We start from the raw sequence: 22,438 nt of genomic DNA, 5'->3' as shown, positions 1-22,438 counted from the left end.
CTCTGCTAATCGAACTAGGGCCTCCACTTCCAGAACAAATGAGACTCCAGAACAAACTGAAGAACGCCTCTCTGCTAATCGAACTAGGGCCTCCATTTCCAGGACAAGTGAGACTCCAGAACACACTGAAAAGCGTCTATCTGCTAATCGAACTAGAGCCTCCATTTCCAGGACAAGTGAGACTCCAGAACACACTGAAAAGCGTCTATCTGCTAATCGAAATAGGGCCTTCACTTATAGAGAGCATGCTTTTCAAGATCTGAAAAAAGCTGCATTTGCATACAATGCTGAACTTGATTATCACGAACATCCAGCAGTCTTGATTGGCCAAATGGAGAAGGTCTGTGTCCATTGCCAAGCTTATAAATGGGATGGTGAGGCGCCTGGGATGTGCTGCTCAAATGGAAAAGTCAAGCTGCCATTAATCAATCAACCACCTGAACCACTTCGCACTTTGATGGCTGGAACCACACCAGATTCCAAGCACTTTCTGCAAAACATCAGAAAGTACAACTCCTGCTTCCAAATGACCTCTTTCGGAGCAACAAAAGAAATTGGCGAGCCTGGATTCATGCCTACATTCAAAGTACAGGGACAAATTTACCATCTTTCAGGGTCACTGCTCCCAGGAACGAATGAAGAGCCGAAATTTTTGCAGATTTTCTTCATGGGAGACCAACATGCAGAAGCTCGACAACGATGCTCCAATATTCCAACCACCAAACAGCATATCGTCCGGGCGCTACAACAATTCCTCCACGAACACAATTCCTACGTGAATTTGTTCAAGACTGCTCTGGAGCGTATGCCAAGAGATGATTACCAAATAATTATCAGAGCAGATAAGACTCCAGTAGGCGCCCATCCACGGACATTCAATGCACCAACAATTGATGAGGTGGCGATTGTTATTGTGGGGAATGAATTTGAAAGCCGCGATATTGTTCTACAGAAAAGAAATAACAGGCTACAGAGAGTAACGGAGACTCATAGATCGTACGATGCTCTCCAATACCCGATCATCTTTTGGCAAGGCAATGACGGTTATAACTTTGGAATTACTCAGATCAATCCAACTACAGGCGACACGCTACCGGGAAAGAAGGTATCTGCCATGGACTTTTATGCATTCAGATTGATGAGAAGGGTAGGAGATGAAAATCATTTATTAAAATCCCGGCAGCTCCTCCATCAGTTTGTAGTAGATATGTACGCCAAAATCGAAAGTGAACGGCTACTCTACATCCGAACAAACCAAGAGAAACTGAGAGTAGATGACTACATTCATCTTAGAGATGCTATGGCCAATGACGCGAATCCAAATGAATTGGGGAGAATGGTGATTTTGCCAGCAACCTTTACTGGCGGTCCAAGACACATGCATGAGTACACCCAGGATGCAATGACTTACGTCAGGAGTTATGGTCGCCCTGACCTGTTCATCACCTTCACATGCAATCCACTTTGGTCTGAAATACAAGAGGCTCTTCTGCCTGCTCAGAAAGCTACAGATCGACATGACCTGATTGCCAGAGTGTTCAAGAGAAAATTAACAAAACTGATGAACGTCGTGAAGAAGTGCCATATTTTCGGAGAAACGAGATGCTGGATGTATTCAATCGAATGGCAAAAAAGAGGTCTCCCACATGCCCACATCCTCATCTGGCTGCGAGAAAAAATTCGGCCAACTGATATCGACAACGTCATCTCTGCCGAATTGCCTAATCCAGATCAAGATCCATTGTTGTTTCAGATCATCACCAAAAATATGATTCACGGACCCTGTGGAGCGCTAAACACGAACGCTCCTTGCATGATGAATGGTCAATGCTCCAAGAAATATCCACGCACAATGCTACAAGAAACACAGACTGGCCAAGATGGCTATCCTCTGTACAGGAGACGAAAGCCCGAAGATGGCGGATTCACCACAACATTGAAAATACGCCATGTAGACGTTAACGTTGACAATAGGTGGGTAGTTCCATATTCCCCAATATTGTCAAAAATGTTCCAGGCGCACATTAATGTAGAGTCTTGCCAGTCTGTAAAAGCCATCAAGTATATTTGCAAGTATGTTAACAAAGGAAGTGACCAAGCAATTTTTGGATTGGGCCAACAAACGAACGATGAGATTTCAACATTTCAATTGGGAAGATACATTTGCAGCAACGAAGCAATTTGGCGAATCCTCAGCTTCCAAATTCACGAACGCTACCCATCGGTTCAACATCTGAGTGTTCACCTTGAAAATGGCCAGAGGGTGTATTACAATCCAGAAAACCTCCAAGCAAACAACTTGCAACAGCCACCAAAGACAACACTGACCGAATTCTTTGAATTATGTAAGACCGACGTATTTGCCAGAACACTTTTCTACTGTGATCTTCCCCGGTTCTACACATGGAATACATCAAGCAAAAAATGGCAGCGACGCAAACAAGGAACTGATGTTGCAGGACATCCTGGGGTTAAATCATCAGAAACACTTGGCCGCATTTATATTGTTCATCCGTCAAGTGGCGAATGCTTCTTTCTGCGTATGTTGCTTCACATCATCAAAGGACCAACAACATTCGATGATTTGAAAACATTTAATGGTCAAGTTTGTGCAACCATGCAAGAAGCATGCCAAAAGCGAGGATTGCTGGAAAACGATGACCACTGGGATTTGGCAATGACTGAAGCTAAAATCACTCAATCTGCCATTCGTCTAAGACATCTTTTTGGCATTCTTTTATCTACCCAATCTGTGTCAAATCCACTTCAATTGTGGGAAAAATACAAAGATGATCTCAGTGAAGACATTCTTATGAGAATCAGACGGGAAAATCCAAATTTAGAAATTGAATTTTCACCAGACATGTACAATCAAGCTCTCATCCATTTAGAAGACCTTTGTTTGTCAATGGCTGGAAAAGACCTCAGACAGTGCTCTTTGCTTCTTTCACCGCAACGAACTAACACCAACAATCTCACTCATGAAATTATGCGGGAGAGAAATTACGATGTTAATGAATTACAGTCATATATTGCAGCGAAAGAACCACTTTTAACTTTCGACCAAAGACAAGCCTACAATCAAATTCAGCAAACGATTAACGATGGAAATGGCGGCATCTATTTCCTCGATGCTCCCGGTGGCACTGGCAAAACGTTCCTTATCAATTTACTTTTGGCAAAGGTGAGACAACAAAAGAAAATTGCAGTAGCAGTGGCCTCTTCTGGCATAGCCGCAACACTACTAAATGGAGGTCGGACGGCACATACCGCCTTCAAATTACCACTGGACTTGAACCATAACGAATCTCCAGTTTGCAACATTTCCAAGGGAACAGGCCCAGCAAAAGTGTTGCAAGAGTGCAGCCTCATAGTTTGGGATGAGTGTACAATGTCTCACAAACGGGCCCTGCAATCTGTCAACATGTCACTTAAAGATCTGCGAGGAAATCAGCGGCTCATGGGAAAAGTGGTTGTTTTGTTGGCTGGAGATTTTCGTCAGACTCTGCCTGTAGTTCCGCGTTCAACGCCAGCTGATGAATTTAATGCTTGCCTCAAATCATCAACACTCTGGCACGAAGTTAAAAAATTATCATTATCCACCAACATGCGAGTTCAACTGCAAAATGACTCAGCACTGCAATCATTTTCACATCAGTTGATCAAACTTGGCAATGGAAGAATTCCCGTAGACCCAAGCACCGGACTGATTACGTTCCCAAATGGATTTTGCCAGTTGTTAAATTCAGTTCAAGAACTTGCAGACAAAGTTTTCCCAAATATTGAACAAAATCACCGAAACCATGAGTGGCTTTGTGAGAGAGCGATTCTGGCACCGAAAAATGACAGTGTGAACAAAATCAACGAAAAAATCCTAAAAATTATTCCAGGAGACTCCAAATCTTATAAATCGGTTGACACTGTCACAGACACAACGCAGACAGTTCTGTATCCTGCAGAATTTCTGAACTCTTTGGATATTCCGGGTGTGCCACCACACAACTTGACCCTCAAAGTCGGAGCACCTATAATGCTTTTAAGAAATTTGGAGACACCGAGACTCTGCAATGGTACCAGACTCTGCGTGAAGAAATTGCTCAATTACATCATCGAAGCAACAATTTTAACTGGATGTGCCAAAGGAGAAGACGTCTTCATTCCACGTATCCCAATTGTCACTGAAGAAATTCCATTCACTTTCAAGCGATTGCAGTTCCCGGTTCGTTTAGCTTTTGCCATGACAATCAACAAAGCGCAAGGCCAGTCGTTAGCAGTGGCAGGTATCAACCTACTTGAGCCCTGTTTTTCACACGGACAGCTTTACGTCGCCTGTTCGCGTGTTGGTAATCCCAAAAATTTGTACATCTTCACACCAGATGGACAAACAAAAAATATTGTGTATCCACAAGCGATTGCTTGAAGTCTTTAATTAAAATATTTAAAAATAAAAGTAATTTTTTCTTACTTGATGCAGAATTTTTTTGATTAAAAGAAATAATTAATAAGCTATACATATATATAAATTTTTTACGGGGCGGGCAACGTCGCCGGGTATCAGCTAGTCTTATATATAAATGTGAAAGTATGTATGTATGTATGTATGCTCTTTATACAAATCTACAGTTTTAGACCGATCGTCGCCAGATTTTGCATATATACCAAACAGGACCGGGATCGAACCGTAGGCTACTTTAAAAGTTCGTCAGAGCTGGGCAAATGCTCGAAATGGGCGAAAAACTGTCGGGCAACAATAGTTTTGGGGCCTCAACAATCACTTTCGGAACGTTTACTTTGGTTACCGTGGTTTCCAACAATGCGTTTCAGACGTGAATATATGCCTTTACAATGGTTTGTCACATCTTTAACGCTGCCATCATTACAGTTTATTCCTTTATAATGGTTTGGCTCTTTTCCAATACTCCCAGTAATTGAAGAAAACATTGGAACCGCCAGATATTTTTGCTTGCATGTATACAGGGTGTCCTGTAAGTGCTAATGTGGCCTTTATCTCATCAACCACCCATCGTTGAGGTATAGTTTCAATTTAAAAAGTGCTTAAAAGGAGTTTGAATAATATTCGCTGCAGATGCTGGACATCTGACGTCACTAACAACAGAGAACAACAGCTACGACGATAAAACAGGGAATAAAAATGTTCAACGCTAGCTGATGAACTCAATGCTTGCCTCATATCATCAGCACTCTACTTCACCAAACACCAACTCTGGCCATATCGCTACATTGCAATTTACTGCCTTAGTGAGATGGGTTGGAAGTGAAGGTGCTGTTTATCGGTAAATCGACAAAGTCTTCCCAAACATTCAACAAAATCACCGAAACCATGAGTGGCTTTGGATACACAAAAATCTTGTGTATCCACAAGCGATTGCCTGAAGTTTTTAATTAAAATATTTAAAAATGAAAGTAAATTTTTTTTTACTTAATGCAGAAATATTTTGATTAAGAAATAATTAATAAGCTATATATATGCAAATTTTTTACGAGGCGGGCAACGTCGCCGGGTATCAGCTAGTTTACAAATAAATACAAATACAAGAGCCACAGTAGGCAAAATGCCCAACGAGGTAGTTGCTTTCCAACTTGTTCATTTGGCGCTTAGGTCAGGCCCGTCATTTAGGGGAGGGCAGGGGGGCCGTTCACCCCCCCCCCCCGGCTTTTGAAAATACACTAAAAGTGGTATATATATATATATATACAAATATATATATATACACATACATTGAGTACATGTGCTTTGCCCCCCCGGAAAAAGTTGAAATGACGGCCCTGACTTAGGGATTGAAAGTGGTGTTGTTTTCGCTCCCTGTCATTTGTAGTGACCCTTCTTCACATTACTGCCTCCCAAGAGGATAAATGACACCTAATTCTCCCAGAAATGAGCTTAATTAACGGTGAGTCCGGCTGAGATAGACTAGATAGTACACAACGTAAGTAGCTTAGGCTATCCTCATGGCCTTCACATCCTACAGCATGGCTCTTAGGCCAGGATCTTTGGTGGACCTTCACCATAGTGAGTTTATAGTGTGAAAAATAGAAAAAGAGAAAAGAGCTATCTCTGGCCTCGGACTAGAGCCCTGTCAGCGCCGTTCTTGCCGGGGGGGGGAGGGGGAAGCCCATGGCCATCCCCTCCCGTAGTGATGAGCAGTTATCCTCCACCAGCAAATCCATACCGTTCCCGTATTGCATTTAGGCAGAATCAGTGCACCAACGACCCAATCGAAAAAACAGCGAATAAAAACCTGGGAAAAGAATTATCAATGAGCTGAAAACGAAGTCAATCCACGTGTAATAATGATTCCGGTTTTATAGCCATAATTAACCCTACTCTACATTAAAGGCGTAGGAAAGAGGAAAAACGGGGGCCACAACTCTGGAAATCAAGAGGTAAGGGGGGGGGGGAGGAGAGTATTCGGAGGTATATAACAGCAATTAATAAGGAGAGAGAGGGCTGTGAAATCGCCTCTTTTACAGACACAACTAGGAGCCTGTATATCGTAATGGCTGTAGAGAAAGGCTGAGTGTTGGGGGTAATGGACGGCCTTTTCCTTCGACCGACTTTAATGGCTCTTTTCGCCAAGGATGTCACGGGGATTAACGCTTCCCCCCCCCCCTCCCTAAAAATAATAGCGATGATCTTCGAAGCTAGGGAGAGCCCGCCCTTTTTGTGGGGCCAGAAGCCCTCTATCGGCCGTTAATCTTGTTCGCAACTGAACAAGGAACATTTATACGTTGTCTTTAGTTTTTTGGCGGAAGATTTACTCGTAATTATGACAAGTTGATTTTCGAGTAGTTGATTATATTCGATCATTTTGTTGTACTATTTCAAGTCCAGTTGTTGTTGTTTTTGACCTTCTCAAATCCATGACTATTATGCAACGTTGTTTCAAGCTACGTAACTAAATATCTGTGATATTCACAGATACTTATAATTATATGTCTTTGGGGTCATTCAAGTATTATGTCAGCATCGGGGGGGGGGAGGGGGTTTCGTATTTGCTGACTTTTGATGGCAAGGGGGGGGGGGTTTGAAGGTTTCTTACCTCATCAACCACCCCTTTTTGAAGATATGAAATATTCTAAGCTGCTGACGAAATTTTGCTGACGGGGGGAGGGGGTCAAAAATGGCTGAAAATCTGCTTACGTAATACTTGAATATGCCCCTTTTAATGTTCACATTATTTGGTACGGAAAATTCACCGACAACAGTTCGTCACAAGTGCTCAATTGGATTGAGGAGGGGGGGGGGGCTATTGAAGCAATTTAAAATCCTCAAACTAATCTGAGATAATTCCAGCCCCGTGGATTCCTGAGATAACTCCGCCAGCATTGTCCTCCCGGAAGTAGCCATCATCATCAGGAGACATTTTGGTCATAAACGGGTGCACGTGGTCAGCAACGATGTAGCGGTAGGCGCTGGCACTGACGGATGTTGCAAATGGAGATAAAGGACCAAGATTGTATCAGGGAAATGCTCCCCCAGACCACGATCCCGCCGCCATCCGCTTGAACAGTTGCCATGTGGCGTGCCGGATCCATAGGTTCGTGCTGCTTGCGCGACACACGGATCCTGCCATCACACGTCATGGGGAAGAAATCTTGACTCGTCAGATCAGACAACCTTCTTCCATTCATCAAGTGTCCGATTTCAGCGTTGTATAGCCGAACGTTGACAAACAGAAGTCGTTTTCTTCGATTTTGCAGCGAAATCAAAGGGACTCTTGTTGTGGTCGCCGGCTATTAAAACCAATTCGTTTCAAGATCCGTCTTGTATGCTTTGCGACGATCCTGAGTTGCATTGCGTTGCAACTCTTCTGTTGCTGCACACAATGCGTGTCAGTCGCTTGGCACCTTTTTCGTTCACAGGAGATTTCCTCCCACTATTCCGCTTTCCGCTCGAACTTTTTTTTTTGGTGCCATTCTTTGAAGACTCGAGATACTGTTGTACGAGGAAAATCTAAGAAGGTTAGTGGCTTCGGAGATACTGGAACCGCCCTTTGTGCCGCCCACAATCATGCCGCGTTCAAAGGTCACTCAAATATCTTGTTATCTTCCATGAACAGGTAAATTGCAACGTTAACTGGTGCTTCCGACCAGGAGAAAGCTTTTTATCAGCAAATCCGGTTTATTACGTCAGCGCACGCGCTGCACGGACGAGTCGAAGTCTGAATGAGGAGTGTTCCTTAGTTTTTGGCCGCTGAGTGTACAGAATATTATTTTTTCAAAGGGTCTGTGGTCCTTTATTTTTCTTTATTTTATTGACACGGGGGGCCCCTTGGACTTCATCTTACTGGCACAAATTGTTCGTGAAAAACACAAAACGGTTAGAACCCTTGGCCGAAACCCCTTCCACAGAAAGCACCGAAGTCATCTAGAAATTATTTAAAAAAAAATTGAACTTATAATGGGACGAATTCTGAAAAGTTCTATATGTAAGCATATATTAAAAAAACCTCATTATAAAATTGCCCCCGCCACCCTCAAAAATCAGAAGGCCCCCCGGTTGGGAACACCGTTATAGCTACTTCACTTACCCACACTTGCTTATTCATTCCCTCAATTGATCAGTTATTATAGCTCAGGAGTTCTTAACCTTTTTCAGTCGTGACCAAAAATCAACTACAAGATCAGTTTCGCGACCCATGGGACTGTTTGTTTTTCGAAATGAAACCAGTGACGCAATAAGAGCATTTATAACAGGACTGATAGCGGGTTTATATGACTCATCTAGGAAGGAAATCAAGTTTGGTTTGTGACCCACAGATCAAGTATCCCTGGCTATAAGTGGATTTGTATGGCACATTTTGGAACCCTGATAATCAAGTTTGGTTCGCGACCCGTAGCTTAAGAATCTCTTGCCATAAGTAGATTTTGTGACTTATTTCGGAAGCCCCGGCGAATCTATTTTGGGTCGTGACCCATAGCTCAGGAATACTTAGATGTGAGTGGGTTTAGACGACCCACCTCGGAAGCACCTGCGACCCAAGTTTGGGTCGTGAGTTAAGAACTTCTGTTATAGCTCCTTCACTTACTCACTTGATCACTTACTCACTTGATCACTCACTCACTTGACTCGTTCTCTCTCTCATTTCCTCACCCGCTTACTTACTCACTCACCTGCTCATCCGCTCACTATGTTACTTTGTTGCTTGTCGGTGAATTTTCCAAGCGGGGAATTATAATGCCGTTATAAGTGGCGGTGATCTTTTCTTTTCGGTGATTTGCGTGGTGGTGGTGAATTGTTGTCGGTGAATTTTCTGCACACGATCACATACATTGTCTACGAAATCTCAAAACTTACGGAAATTATTATCTTCAGAACCGCTGCGAATCGTTACTGTTGTCTCGAAAAGCTTTTGGGAGCGATAACTATCCCAACAAGTGTTGATGATTTGAAAACTATTGTTATCTCGAAAACTGTTGAGAACCATTGTTATTTTAAGAACTGTTTCCGAGGAAAAATCTTGTTCCGGTTTTGTTTTTTTGCACTATATTTTGTTTGGGGGGCCGGTGAAAAAATTCGGACGAGGAGGCCAATGAAAATCCTGGCCTTGAATCCGTGGAATCCATGAGAAAAATCTTTGGTAGCCCTTGTTATCTCTATAACAGTTGAGAATTATTATTATTAGAGTATTTGGAACCTTTCGGAGTTATTGTCACCTGAAGAACCGTGTGGAGAGAGAATTCGTGTGTCTTAGAAAGCATTGGGAATCATGGTTATCTGGTTAGAGACCGTTGGGAATCATGGTTATCTCGTTAGAGACCGTTGGGAATCATGGTTATCTCGTTAGAGACCGTTGGGAATCATGGTTATCTCGTTAGAGACCGTTGGGAATCATGGTTATCTCGTTAGAGACCGTTGGGAATCATGGTTATCTCGTTAGAGACCGTTGGGAATCATGGTTATCTCGTTAGAGACCGTTGGGAATCATGGTTATCTCGTTAGAGACCGTTGGGAATCATGGTTATCTCGTTAAGGCAGCACCTTTTAGAGATAGCACCTCCTAGAGAAATTTCCTGCTCGTGCTAGTATCATCGTTGTGCGGAAAAGAAATGATCGTGCTGAGAATTGGCGATTTCTGTGCCCCACATCCAATTACCATGCGGTATTTGTGAGCTTAACAGGAAGATTCTACGTCAAAATGAGAAACGAAATGAAATGCTGTGGTTAAAAATGTGGCAAACTAGCTAGGGGCAGTCTTAATGACTTTACAGATGAATTTGACAACCCGTGCGGAAGTCCTCTATCTCTAGGAGGTGCTGGTTAAGGACGGTTGTGAATCATGGTCATCTCGTTAAAGACCGATGGAAATCATGGTTATCTCGTTAAGGACCAGGAATCATGGTTATCTCGTCAAGGATCGTTAGGAATCATGGTTATCTCGTTAAAGACAGGTGGGAACCATGATTATTTCGTCAAGGACCGTTAGGAACCATGATTATTTCGTTAAGGACCGTTAAGAATCATGGTTATCTCGTCAAGTACCGTTGGGAATCATGGTTATCCCGTTAAAGACAGGTGGGAATCATGGTCATCTCATTAAAGACAGGTGGGAATCATGGTTATCTCGTTAAGGACTGGTGGGGATCATGGCTATTTCGTTAAAAACCGTTGGGAATCATGGCTATTTCGTTAAAAACCGTTGGGAATCATGGTTATCCCGTTAAAGACAGGTGGGAATCATGGTCATCTCATTAAAGACAGGTGGGAATCATGGTTATCTCGTTAAGGACTGGTGGGGATCATGGCTATTTCGTTAAAAACCGTTGGGAATCATGGCTATTTCGTTAAAAACCGTTGGGAATCATGGTTATCCCGTTAAAGACAGGTGGGAATCATGGTCATCTCATTAAAGACAGGTGGGAATCATGGTTATTTCGTTAAGGACTGGTGGGGATCATGGCTATTTCGTTAAAAACCGTTGGGAATCATGGCTATTTCGTTAAAAACCGTTGGGAATCATGGATATTTCATTAAAAACGTTGGGAATCAGGTTACCTCGTTGAAGACTGTTGGGAATCATTGGTATCTTAACAATCAATGAGAAGAATTATCCTAAAAACCATTGGGAATCATTGTTTTGTTGAGGAACGTGGAGAATTACAAAGATAAAAACTATTTTCATCGTGAAACACTGTTGAGAATCATTGTTGTAGAAAAATCTGAGATAATGAAAAAATAATAATTTCACAATTCGTAGGAGAAATAATTCCATAATTGGTGGAAGAAATAATTTCAGAAATATTTCAGCATCTATACTTTCAGAATTGATGATTGAAATAATTTCAGTATTGATGAATTAGCTGCCGAAATTTGTTAGCAACATATTACAGTCGCGAATCCCGTTTTAACGAATACCTTTATAACGAAATTTCGTTTTAACGAAGTGATGTCTATGGTTTCTTGGAGTTCGTTATAACGGGTTTTGACTGTATTATAAAAACTATGATGTAAAAAAAATAAAATTAGTATTAAATTAAGTTAAATATAAATTAACAAAAAATTTATGATTCCAGTAGAATTAGAAATGTCGTAATTTGAAATTTTCTTGAAGTTTTCAGAAAAATCATTGCAATAACGGAGTTTTTTGATGAATATATTAATCCATTCCGAAACTTTCTTGGAAAGCATGTCGTGCTGCCATCTATGTGATATTTCTTCCAACAACAACTTCTCCAATGTTAATTCAAAAAAACCAATTGAATATCGTCAGTACAAAATGATATATTCAACATTGAAAATTAAAATTAATCATGTTTTCAATTATGATCAATAATATTATGAATAATTATAAATTCTCCCGATATATTTCACGACTTTCTCTGTTGGTAGTTTTAATTTTACGGTAATTTTTCCGTTTCGGCTTGCAGTGATTAATTAAGTCAAATAATTAGTATATTTTCTGATAAATTTGCTCCAATCCCGTTATAACGAATTCCATGCGACCAGAGAAATCACTTTGTTAAAACGAAATTTCGTTATAAAGGAATTCCAGGTTTTTGTGCATTGTTGCTATGTACACTTATCGGGCGGATTAGAAAAATGTTCGTTAAAACGAGATTTTCGTTATATCGGTATTTGTTATAACGGGATTCGACTGTATTGCAAGAAACAAAAATCCACAAAATGGGAATTTTAACTTATAACGAAGAAGCAATAACAAACGCCTTCAAGCATGTTAAGCACCATAACTATATACGATATCGAATCCCGTTTTAACGAATACCGATATAAGGAAAATCTCGTTTTAACGAACGTTTTTCTAATCCGCCCGATAAGTGTACATAGCAACAATGGCAAAAACCTGGAATTCCATTTATAACGAAATTTCGTTTTAACAAAGTGATTTCTCTGGTCGCATGGAATTCGTTATAACGGGATTCGACTGTAGTAGGCGTTTGAATGATTATCGACAATATTCCATAGCTGCCAACTTTTGGAGAATGAGAATTCGGGAGGTTTTCGCGCGGACCCAAATCAAGTACAAAAATAAATATAGAAGGGACCTTTTAAAACATTTTAGGGATTTTTCATTAGTGAAAGGGAAATTTTAGGGATATTTTCCCGTTGCAAAAACCGTGACACCGTGCAAACCTTTGCCAATCATGCCCAAACAGTAGGTTAAAGTCCTTCTCAGAAATCAAATCTCGCAAACCAAAAAAAATCTCCGTCGGGCCCGAAACGGATCGTACGGATAAAGCAGATGCACGCGATGATCGGGCCAGGGCCGTCTTAAGAACATCATGGGACCCCCCCTGGGCCAAGTTATTTTTCTGATGCCCTACAAGGAAAATTCTCGAAAAATTCAACTACTTCTCGTTTTTCTGAGGCCCGTCTCCTCTTCAGGCCCATGGGACGTGCCCGGGTGGACCCACGCGTTAAGACGACACTGGATCAAGCCAATTTCGGACTTCGAAAGGCCGGATTGACGGTTGCTGATTGGCGAATTTTGTGTTTTCTTTCCAAAAATTAAATATATATATATATATATACATACAGTCAAACCTCGTTAATGAGTCACTCTTGGGAGAGCAAATATATGACTTGATAAGCGGAGTGACTCGTTAAACAGAGTAAGCCATAGCTGTGCCAATTCCTGCCTGAAGATAATTGGGACTTCTAAAAAGGGATTCGGTAAGCGGAGTGACGTGTTAACCGGGTGACGCACTAACGAGGTTTGACTGTATATATATATATATTATTATTTTTTTGTTATTTGAGGAAATGGCCCCAGGGCCGTCATTTCAACTTTTTCCAGGGGGGGGGGGGAGCAAACATTTTCCGGGCTCACATGTCTCAACCACCTCGTTGGGCATTTTGCCTGTTGTGGCGTTGTATTTGCATATATATATATATATATATATATATATACCATTTTTAGTGTATTTTCAAAAGCCGGGGGGGGGGGGGCAACGGCCTCCCCTGTCCCCCCTAAACGACGGGCCTGGAAATGGCGACAATTTTACACAACGCTTTTTTTTTCGCTGATTGTAGGGACTTTTTACAATCACGGACGCAATTCGGGAGATAAAAGAATTTTTCGGGAGTCCGGGAGATAAGAGAAGAGAAATTCGGGAGCCCCCGGAAAATCCGGGAGATTTAGCAGCTATGATATTCAAACAATCTAAGAGCGGTAATCTTGAATTTATTTCCCCCCTTCGGTGCTAGATATGAAGGGATCAGAAAAAAATATCGGCCATTTTTAATTGGCAAGCAGTGAAATATCCACAGGACATTTTGTAGGGTTAAAGCATGGGGGCCCGGGGGCCTCAGTAGAAGAAGGGCCTCACAAAAATGAGAATTGGTTGAAATTTCGGTGAATATACCTGGTATAGGGCCTCAGAAAAATCACTTGGCCCGGGGGCCCCATGATGCTCTTAAGACGGCCCTGAATGTCATTTATACTGTTTGCCAACTTACTTTTTCATCATTGTTGAAGGATACACAGCGATATGTCTCTTCCTACACATGGCATTTTCCCTCCAAAATGCAAGGGTCAAAAATCCTTCTTGGCTAAGCTCGTCAAGAAATAGGAGACATGGACTAACTGTGTGATGACTCGGTCCATATCCTACGGGACTTTTAACCGAAAAGCGATCACTGGGAAACATATTTTCAATATGTTTAAAAATGCAAAATGAAATAATATACATGCTCATCCCATACGCATTCCACAGTTTCCAAACATTTCAGAAATACGTACAAGCGCAGTAAAATAACAAGCAAAATAAAATAGTACATATGTGTATATCCCATACACATTCCACAATTTCTAAACATTTCAGAGACAGAAACACAAACAAAAATGTGCAGATCAGATAACCCAATCACATACGGCTAGTCATCAGAGCGTGGACGGAGATACAGGGGGGGGGGGGTGCCAGCATCAAAGGTGAAATCGACAGATCTAATGCATATATGTATAGATGAATCGACATCATCATCATCTTGCCCCCCTCCCCCAGACTTCCAAGTCTATTTCCGCCTATGCGGGGGGGGGGTTCGGATTTGCTGACTTTTGATGACAATGGGGGGAGGGGGGGTTTGAAGGTTGCTTACGTCATCAACCGCCCCTTTTTGAAGATATGAAATATTATAAGCTGCTGACGAAATTTTGCTGACAAGGGGGGGGGGAGGGTCAGTGTTTTGCTGACTTTTGCTGCCGGGGGAGGGGGGGGGGGTGTCAAAAATGGCTAAAAATCTGCTTACGTAATACTTGAATGGCCCCTTATAGAAATTTTATGAACATCTCGCAAGTAAAAATCGAATTTTTCGAATTGGCTTGGAAGCATGAAAGCCGAAATGAACTCAAAATATAAAATGAATTTACTTGAAAAATATTTACGAAACTCACTTGTGCTTGAGAGCACAACCCCACCAAGTACCCCATCATCAAAAGAAGAGCACCCTTACGGCGAGTTTGACATACGAATGCATGAAATCAGGATGGTTTCAGTTCTTGAATGCAATTAGTTCCTGAACTTTCTGTTCTAGTTTCCCCACTTATCCAGAATTTTTTTTTGTTCTCATCGCCCCCCCCCCCCCCCCGACCCTCAAGTTAACTCGTAGGATCGTATGTTCCACCCGGAGCTTCTATCGCCCCAAAGACCATTCTATCGCCCCATAAGGGGGGGGGGCACATCACCCCACATTGCCCACTTAAAACGCCCACATAAAACGCGGCACAAACAATACGTAATTAATGCCACCTCGTTGGGCAATTTGCCTGTTGTGGCGTTGTATTTGTATTTGTATTTGTATAATGTTTATTACGATTTGCGTTACATAAAACCACCACGTTTCGATATGACCGGTCTTACCAGCTCGGGCCTTCATCTAAATCAGTGAGTCCCACAACGAGGGCGTTAACGCCCTCTTGGGAGCGGTGGAAGCTACGGGTGTAACATAGACCGATCTATGGGTTAGATTGTGTTGGGGGCGATGGGACAAAAAAGGTTGGGAAACTATGATCTAAATCAGCGGTTCTCAACCGGTGCTCCGCGGAGCCCTTGGGGGTCGTTGTGCGCTCCCCAGGGGCTCCGCGGCCACTCGAGGAAAATAAAATAGAAAACAGTAATTTTGAAAAAAAAAATAATAATTACAATTACTTTAGAATAATAAAAATAAATCAGTAATTTTACTGAATAAGTAAAAAATAGGTCTACGGGGCTCCGCCATAGAAATCATATATATGGGGGTCGAGCAACACACAGTATTTAATGGACTTGCATGGACTTGAATAATACAAAAATGTCATTTATTGTTTGACATTTTACGTTTCTGTCATTGTTGACGAATGCAAAGCAGTATCTCTTCTCCACACGTGGTATTTCTCTCCAAAATGCAAGGGTCAAAAATCGTTCTTGCTTTACTTGTCAAGAAATAGGGCAACATGTGCACCTTTGAACCATTCTGCTGGGTCATTGATCATTTTTGTCGCACCACGGTAATTTTCTGCGCACCAGGGCTAATTAGACCGGGACCTACAATTTATTGCCGATTCCGAACGGCAGCCTTTCTTATACACACCGAGAGGTTGGTGCGGTAACCCCTCGATGTTCTACTCCCCGAAGTAGTAATCTTTTTTCTGCGGTCACGCCGCTGTTTCTGTTGTACCCCTATGTCAGGAAAGTTTCTGACAAGGACGAACCGGTTATAGAACTCGCGACACCTATAAACATCCTTTGGTACTTCAGGCGAGTATCTTATCGACCTGGGCCCATTCGGCTGGTAATCGTAGAAACTTCACGAGCAGATCACAAGTAAAAAAATCGAATCTTTAGGGGTTGCTTAAAAGCATCACGAGCTCAAAATACAAAATGTTTTTACAGTGAAACTTCGGTTAACGGGATTATTTCGTTAATAACATCAACATGATCGTTATCCGGGAATCGCTCGTATAACGAATCAAACCTCCCTATAGGAAATAATGTATTTGGGATGTGATTCACGTTCCACAATATTATTCATTCACATGAAAATTACTAATAAAAGTGCTCTTCATCGATAATACAACACAATGATAATTTACTTAATAATGCAATACACACCATAAGTGAACATACAATACAATAATTTTGCAAAAGGAACCTTGATTTTGACTCCTTTTCGAGGATTTCGAGAATTTTGCGGATTTCTTCTCCTTTTGAGGAGAAATTGCATTGTCATTGGACAAATTCGTTGCTCTCGCCCTGCTACAGCCTCACTTTTCTACAAAATTTTGCTCGGCTTCCCTCATCTCTCTAATCTCATTTGAATTGAGGGGCTCCTCCTGAGATTTCTCTCTCTCTTCTCCAGACCACATCCTGTCCATAAGCTCTCGCACACAGTGTAGATCCATCAGTTCGTCTGTGTTCAACTCCCATGTTCCTCCACTTGTTCTTGAATGTCGTCTTCATTCACCTCCAGTCACGTGATTTTTCCCTAGAACACAACCTCTTCGACACTTTAATGTTCATGAGTCACGTTCAATAATGCAATCGGCCCAGAATTTAGTCCAAGCATTATTAAGGGTTCTCTTAATGACTCCATCCCAGACTATATCGATGATTTTGATGCAGTGCGCGGTGTTGAAATGTTTTTCCAAAACTTTCGGAGGGTGAGGTTTGTTCCTTCAGTCACTTCGAAGCATTGCTGAAATAGCTCTTTGGTTTTAAGCTTTTTGAGGTTGGAAATTATATACAGTATTGGTAATTTCTGATCGGAAATTCGAGACTGAATGGGAAGAATATTTTAGCCATCTCGTTGGGTGTAAATTGAAATTTAATGGACAAAGAGCAAAATTTTTTGCTCGTAATGCGAATTCCTCGTTAACCAAATCTCTCGTTATCCGAAGTTCCACTGTACTTGAAAAACTATAAGAAACCCATGCTTCGCTTGAGAGAAACACTACTACTATTGTACCATACGTGTAACTCGTCCACATTCCTCTGCGGAATTTCTAACAAATTGGTACATGTTTGAATGTGTGTGAACGTAACGTGAAGTTTGTTACTGTGTGATGCTTGTGCTGCCATCTGCCATCAGTCTTTATAACTATCAGTGAACTGCAGTGATTTATTAATTGTACCGTTGTTGGACTGTTGCGAGAGCAACACTGCCAAAAAAAAGAGTTTTCTTAAATTTAGATCCATTCCGCATTTGTTAAGGTAAGCCTCAGCTATGGTATGTTGAAGAAAAATCGCTGCGGGGTCGGCGGAATACCAGAAATTAAAGAAACTTCAATGAAACTTCAGCTCACAAGTAAAAATCGAATCTTTATGAGTTTCTCGGAGGCATCAATATCGAAACGAGCTCAAAATATAAAATGCGTTTACTTGAAGAATATAAGAAACTCACGTGTTTCTTTTTTGAGAGCAACATTGCCACATAAAGGGTTAATTTTTCAAATGTGTCCAGGACTTTCCGTCTACCCCGTTATAAGCAGCTGAACGGAACAAAAACACACACATACGGAAAGTCGGGGACGAAAACCATTGCTTTTTTTTTTCTAGTAACGGTGTATATTCACTTAAACTGCAACGTCACGTGAGATTTCGTGTAACACGAGATCCACCAGCAGCTGGAAGCACCCCCTCCCCTCACCTTGTCGATTGTTACGTCACGCGCATATTTTATCAGCCGCTGTAACGCCTGAACGTCGCGTCGCAGGTAAGCGAATAGGAACGTTTCAGGTACGTACTACCGTTTTGTATCTATCTCGCCAAGCGGAACAAATCTTCGGTTCCGGTTACATCCTCATCCGGGTTGCACAATCAATAACTGGGGTGGGGGGGAGGTCACTGTTGTATATGCTGAATTAGAAATAGGAAACGGTACGTAAAACCATGGTCAAGGCTGGCCTAATACGTTCCCTGGCCAAGTAGTATAGCCCATGCTCAGGTCCACGGGCGATCGATCTTCCCAAGAACCGAATAAGAATTGGGTGAATTCGTCTGTCGTGTAAAATACGGGATGATCCAATATAATAGACCTATCCAATATAATACAAGAATTCGCTTCTCCGACACATCGCCCTGGATCCGCCGGCCGCATCGTCTATCTTCGCTTCGTTCGAAGCTGAAGCCCCTACTCCATTCGCAGCTGAAGAGCCATTCGCTCCATTCGAATCTGAAGTTGTCTGGCTCTGTTCCATTAGCAGCTGAAGATATTTGCCTCGGCTTAATTCGCAGCTGAAGATACCTGCCTTTTATTAAGTCGCAGCTGAAGATACCTGCCTTTTATTAATTCGCATGATGATGATCGAGCGAGCAATGGAGTGGATGAATGAGCGAGTGAGTGAGCAATTGCGAACAATTGAGTGGGTGAATGAACAATTGAGTGGGTGAATGAACAGTTGAGTGGGTGAATAAACAGTTGAGTGGGTGAATGAACAGGTGAGCGGGTGAATGAGAAATTCAGTGGGTAAATTACGAGTGAGTGAGCAATTGAGCATGTCCGTGACCGGTTGAGCTAATGAGTAAGTGAGCAATTGAACGAGTGACTGACTTAGCAAGTGAGCAAATGAGTCAATGAGTGAGAAAGTGAGAAAACTCAGTGAATGAGCAATCAGTTGAGTGAGTGAATGAACAAATAAGTCAATGAGTGATGATTGAGCAAGAGTGAAAATGAATCAGTGATGTGCGAGTGAGAAGAACAGTCAGTTGACGAGCAATTAAGTGAGTCTGTGAATAGCTTATCCTATCACTCGCTCACTCTATCCCCTCACTCACTAAGCCGCTCTCTCTGCTACTTACTCATTCACTCACTCGGTCATTACTCAATCGCTTACTCACTGCTTTGCCAACTGTTTCGAGTCGAACTGTTGTCGGCGAACTTTCCCAGCGGTGAATTTTCCGTTAATCGACCGACGGGGCCCCCCCCCCCACAAATTATCGAAGATTCTCAACGCATAAATTTACCTTCCAAGGAACCCCCGAAAGGATTCTTAAGCCTCTGCAATAGAAGCCATTAACAACTATCCTGATCACGACGAATTTAATCGTCGAATTTACAAGCCTGAAAACGGTCTAGACCTTAGTATAATAACATAGAGATCTCTCTTCAAGAAAATCGTCTTCATGGGGGGGCAGAAGGTCTTTGACTGACATCTTCATTTTTTTCTAATCTCGCCCCCCCCCCCCCCCACAAACGTCCTTCCACCATCGTCTCATCAGTTGTAAATGTTCGTACGCACATATAAAGCTGCTATTGATTCCTCTCTGTCTACAGTGCAATGAGACGAGCACGGCAATGTTCAAAGGCATGTTGATGGCGGCGGTGGTGGTGCTTGGCCGTGGACACTCTCTCTCTCTCTCTCCTTAAAGAAAGATTCTTCTGGCCGCCTGCCCGTCTAGATTTGAACAGACGTGTGCATGTATGAATGTAAGTAAAACCCCCCGCGAGACGGAGCGGGGGGGGGGTCGTTGGTGGGGGATTGAATTTATTTGTCGTAAAAACACACACCGGCCATCCCTTACTCGCCCACCGCCTTCTTTGCTTAACGTCTTGTGGTGTTGCCCGATCCTCATTTCCATTCGATGACTTGGCTTTTAGCGTAAAGGCAGTCGTTAAATGCCTTTGATGGAATCCCCCCCCCCTCTTGAGTGGATGTCGTAATGAGCATGTCACTATTTACATTCGCAGAATGGATCGCGATTTTTGTGACGCGTCACACTCACTTGTGAATAGCGAATGGAAGGTGGGGTGGGATTTAACGTCGGATTTGTTATTTTTAGGGAGGATGGAGACGTTCTTCATACATGGCATTCAGCCATATTTGCTCAACTCGTGGCCCTCGGCAACTCTAAAGTAACCCGGGACCTCTCAACCCTAATTTTGTAAAAATGAACTAAGCAGCGTATTCACAAATCCCTTGACTGACCCGCGGGACAGTTCCAGAGCGCGTGAGGGGTGACCCGCGGAGAAATTAACAGATCACTTGAGTGGCCCGCGGCACATTTACAGAACATTCAAGCGGCCCGGGGCATACCTACAGGTGAATTAAGAGACATGCGATACAGTTTTATTGTGCTTGAGTGGCTCATGGCACATTCCCAGAAGACTTGATGATATTACTCAAGTGACCCGTGCCACAGTTACAGATATCTGGAAAAACGTGGCGCTCAGCAACCAATGTTGACCTCAACCCTAATTTTGTAAAAATGAACGAAGCAGCAAACTTACAGATCACTTGAGTGACCCGCGACACCTTTCCCAAACACTTAAAGGATCCCGCTACATATTTACATATTACTTGAGTGACGTGCGGGACAGTTCCAGAGCACTTTTGAGTGACCTGCTGTATATTTATAGATCACTTGAGTGACCCACTGTATATTTACAGATCACTTAAGTAACCCACGGGACAGTTCCAGAGCACTTAAGTGGCCCGCTGCATATTTACACATCACTTGAACATTCAAGTGACCCACACTACAATTACAAATACCAGAATTCACCTGCCTTCAATGAATTCGAAGCTGAAGATGTCTGCCTTCGCTCAATTCACGGCTGAAGATGCCTGCCTCCACTATATTCGCTCTACTGAATAAGCCTCCTTCACTTTGTTCGCAGCTGAAGATATCTGCTTCGGCTTCATTCGCCGGTGAAGATGCCTGTCTCCGCTCCATTCAAAACTGAAGATGTTTTCCTTCGCTCAATTCACAGTTGAGAGTTCCTGCCTCTACTCCATTCAACGCTGAAGATATCTGACTTCGCTTCATTCGAAAATCTGAAGATGCCTGCCTCCACTTTATTCACAGCCCAAGATGTTTTCATCCACTCTATTCGCCGGCGAAGATGTCTGCCTTTGCTCAATTAACGGCTGAAGATGCCTGCCTCCACTATATTCGCATCTGAAGATGCCTCCCTTCACTTTATTCGCAGCTGAAGATATCTGCTTCGGCTTCATTCGCCGCTGAAGATATCTGCTTCGGCTTCATTCGCCGCTGAAGATGCCTGTCTCCGCTCCATTCAAAACTGAAGATGTTTTCCTTCGCTCAATTCACAGTTGAGAGTTCCTGCCTCTACTCCATTCAACGCTGAAGATATCTGACTTCGCTTCATTCGAAAATCTGAAGATGCCTGCCTCCACTTTATTCACAGCCCAAGATGTTTTCATCCACTCTATTCGCCGGCGAAGATGTCTGCCTTTGCTCAATTAACGGCTGAAGATGCCTGCCTCCACTATATTCGCATCTGAAGATGCCTCCCTTCACTTTATTCGCAGCTGAAGATATCTGCTTCGGCTTCATTCGCCGCTGAAGATATCTGCTTCGGCTTCATTCGCCGCTGAAGATGCCTGTCTCCGCTCCATTCAAAACTGAAGATGTTTTCCTTCGCTCAATTCACAGTTGAGAGTTCCTGCCTCTATTCCATTCAACGCTGAAGATATCTGACTTCGCTTCATTCGAAAATCTGAAGATGACTGCCTCCACTATATTCGCTCTACTGAATAAGCCTCCTTCACTTTGTTCGCAGCTGAAGATATCTGCTTCGGCTTCATTCGCCGGTGAAGATGCCTGTCTCCGCTCCATTCAAAACTGAAGATGTTTTCCTTCGCTCAATTCACAGTTGAGAGTTCCTGCCTCTACTCCATTCAACGCTGAAGATATCTGACTTCGCTCTATTCGAAAATCTGAAGATGCCTGCCTCCACTATATGCACAGCTGAAGATGTTTTCATCCACTCTATTCGCCGGCGAAGATGCCTGCCTTTGCTCAATTCACGGCTGAAGATGCCTGCCTCTACTATATTCGCATCTGAAGATGCCTCCCTTCACTATATTCACATCTGAAGATGCCTCCCTTCACTTTATTCGCAGCTGAAGATATCTACTTCGGCTTCATTCGCAGCTGAAGATATCTGCTTCGGCTTCATTCGCCACTGAAGATGCCTGTCTCCGCTCCATTCAAAACTGAAGATGTTTTCCTTCGTTCA

At 42.6% G+C, this 22,438-nt stretch overlaps 1 protein-coding gene across 1 annotated transcript in view; it reads left to right on the top strand.

The window, feature by feature from the left end:
* Nucleotides 1-331: 331 nt before the first annotated feature.
* Nucleotides 332-22,438, top strand: part of LOC149089488 (uncharacterized) — a 78,818-nt gene continuing 56,711 nt past the window's right edge. Inside the window, exon 1 of the mRNA XM_089239503.1 lies at nt 332-3,497. Coding sequence (XP_089095629.1) covers nt 332-3,497 — 3,166 coding nt within the window. The remainder of the gene's footprint in view (nt 3,498-22,438) is intronic.

This window comes from Pholcus phalangioides, unplaced genomic scaffold (genome assembly GCF_987345545.1).
Source record: "Pholcus phalangioides strain wild (caught in Gottingen) unplaced genomic scaffold, Ppha-v1.0 ptg000002l_1, whole genome shotgun sequence".
Taxonomy (NCBI): domain Eukaryota; kingdom Metazoa; phylum Arthropoda; class Arachnida; order Araneae; family Pholcidae; genus Pholcus; species Pholcus phalangioides.
This window is presented reverse-complemented; position numbering and strand designations above follow the sequence as displayed.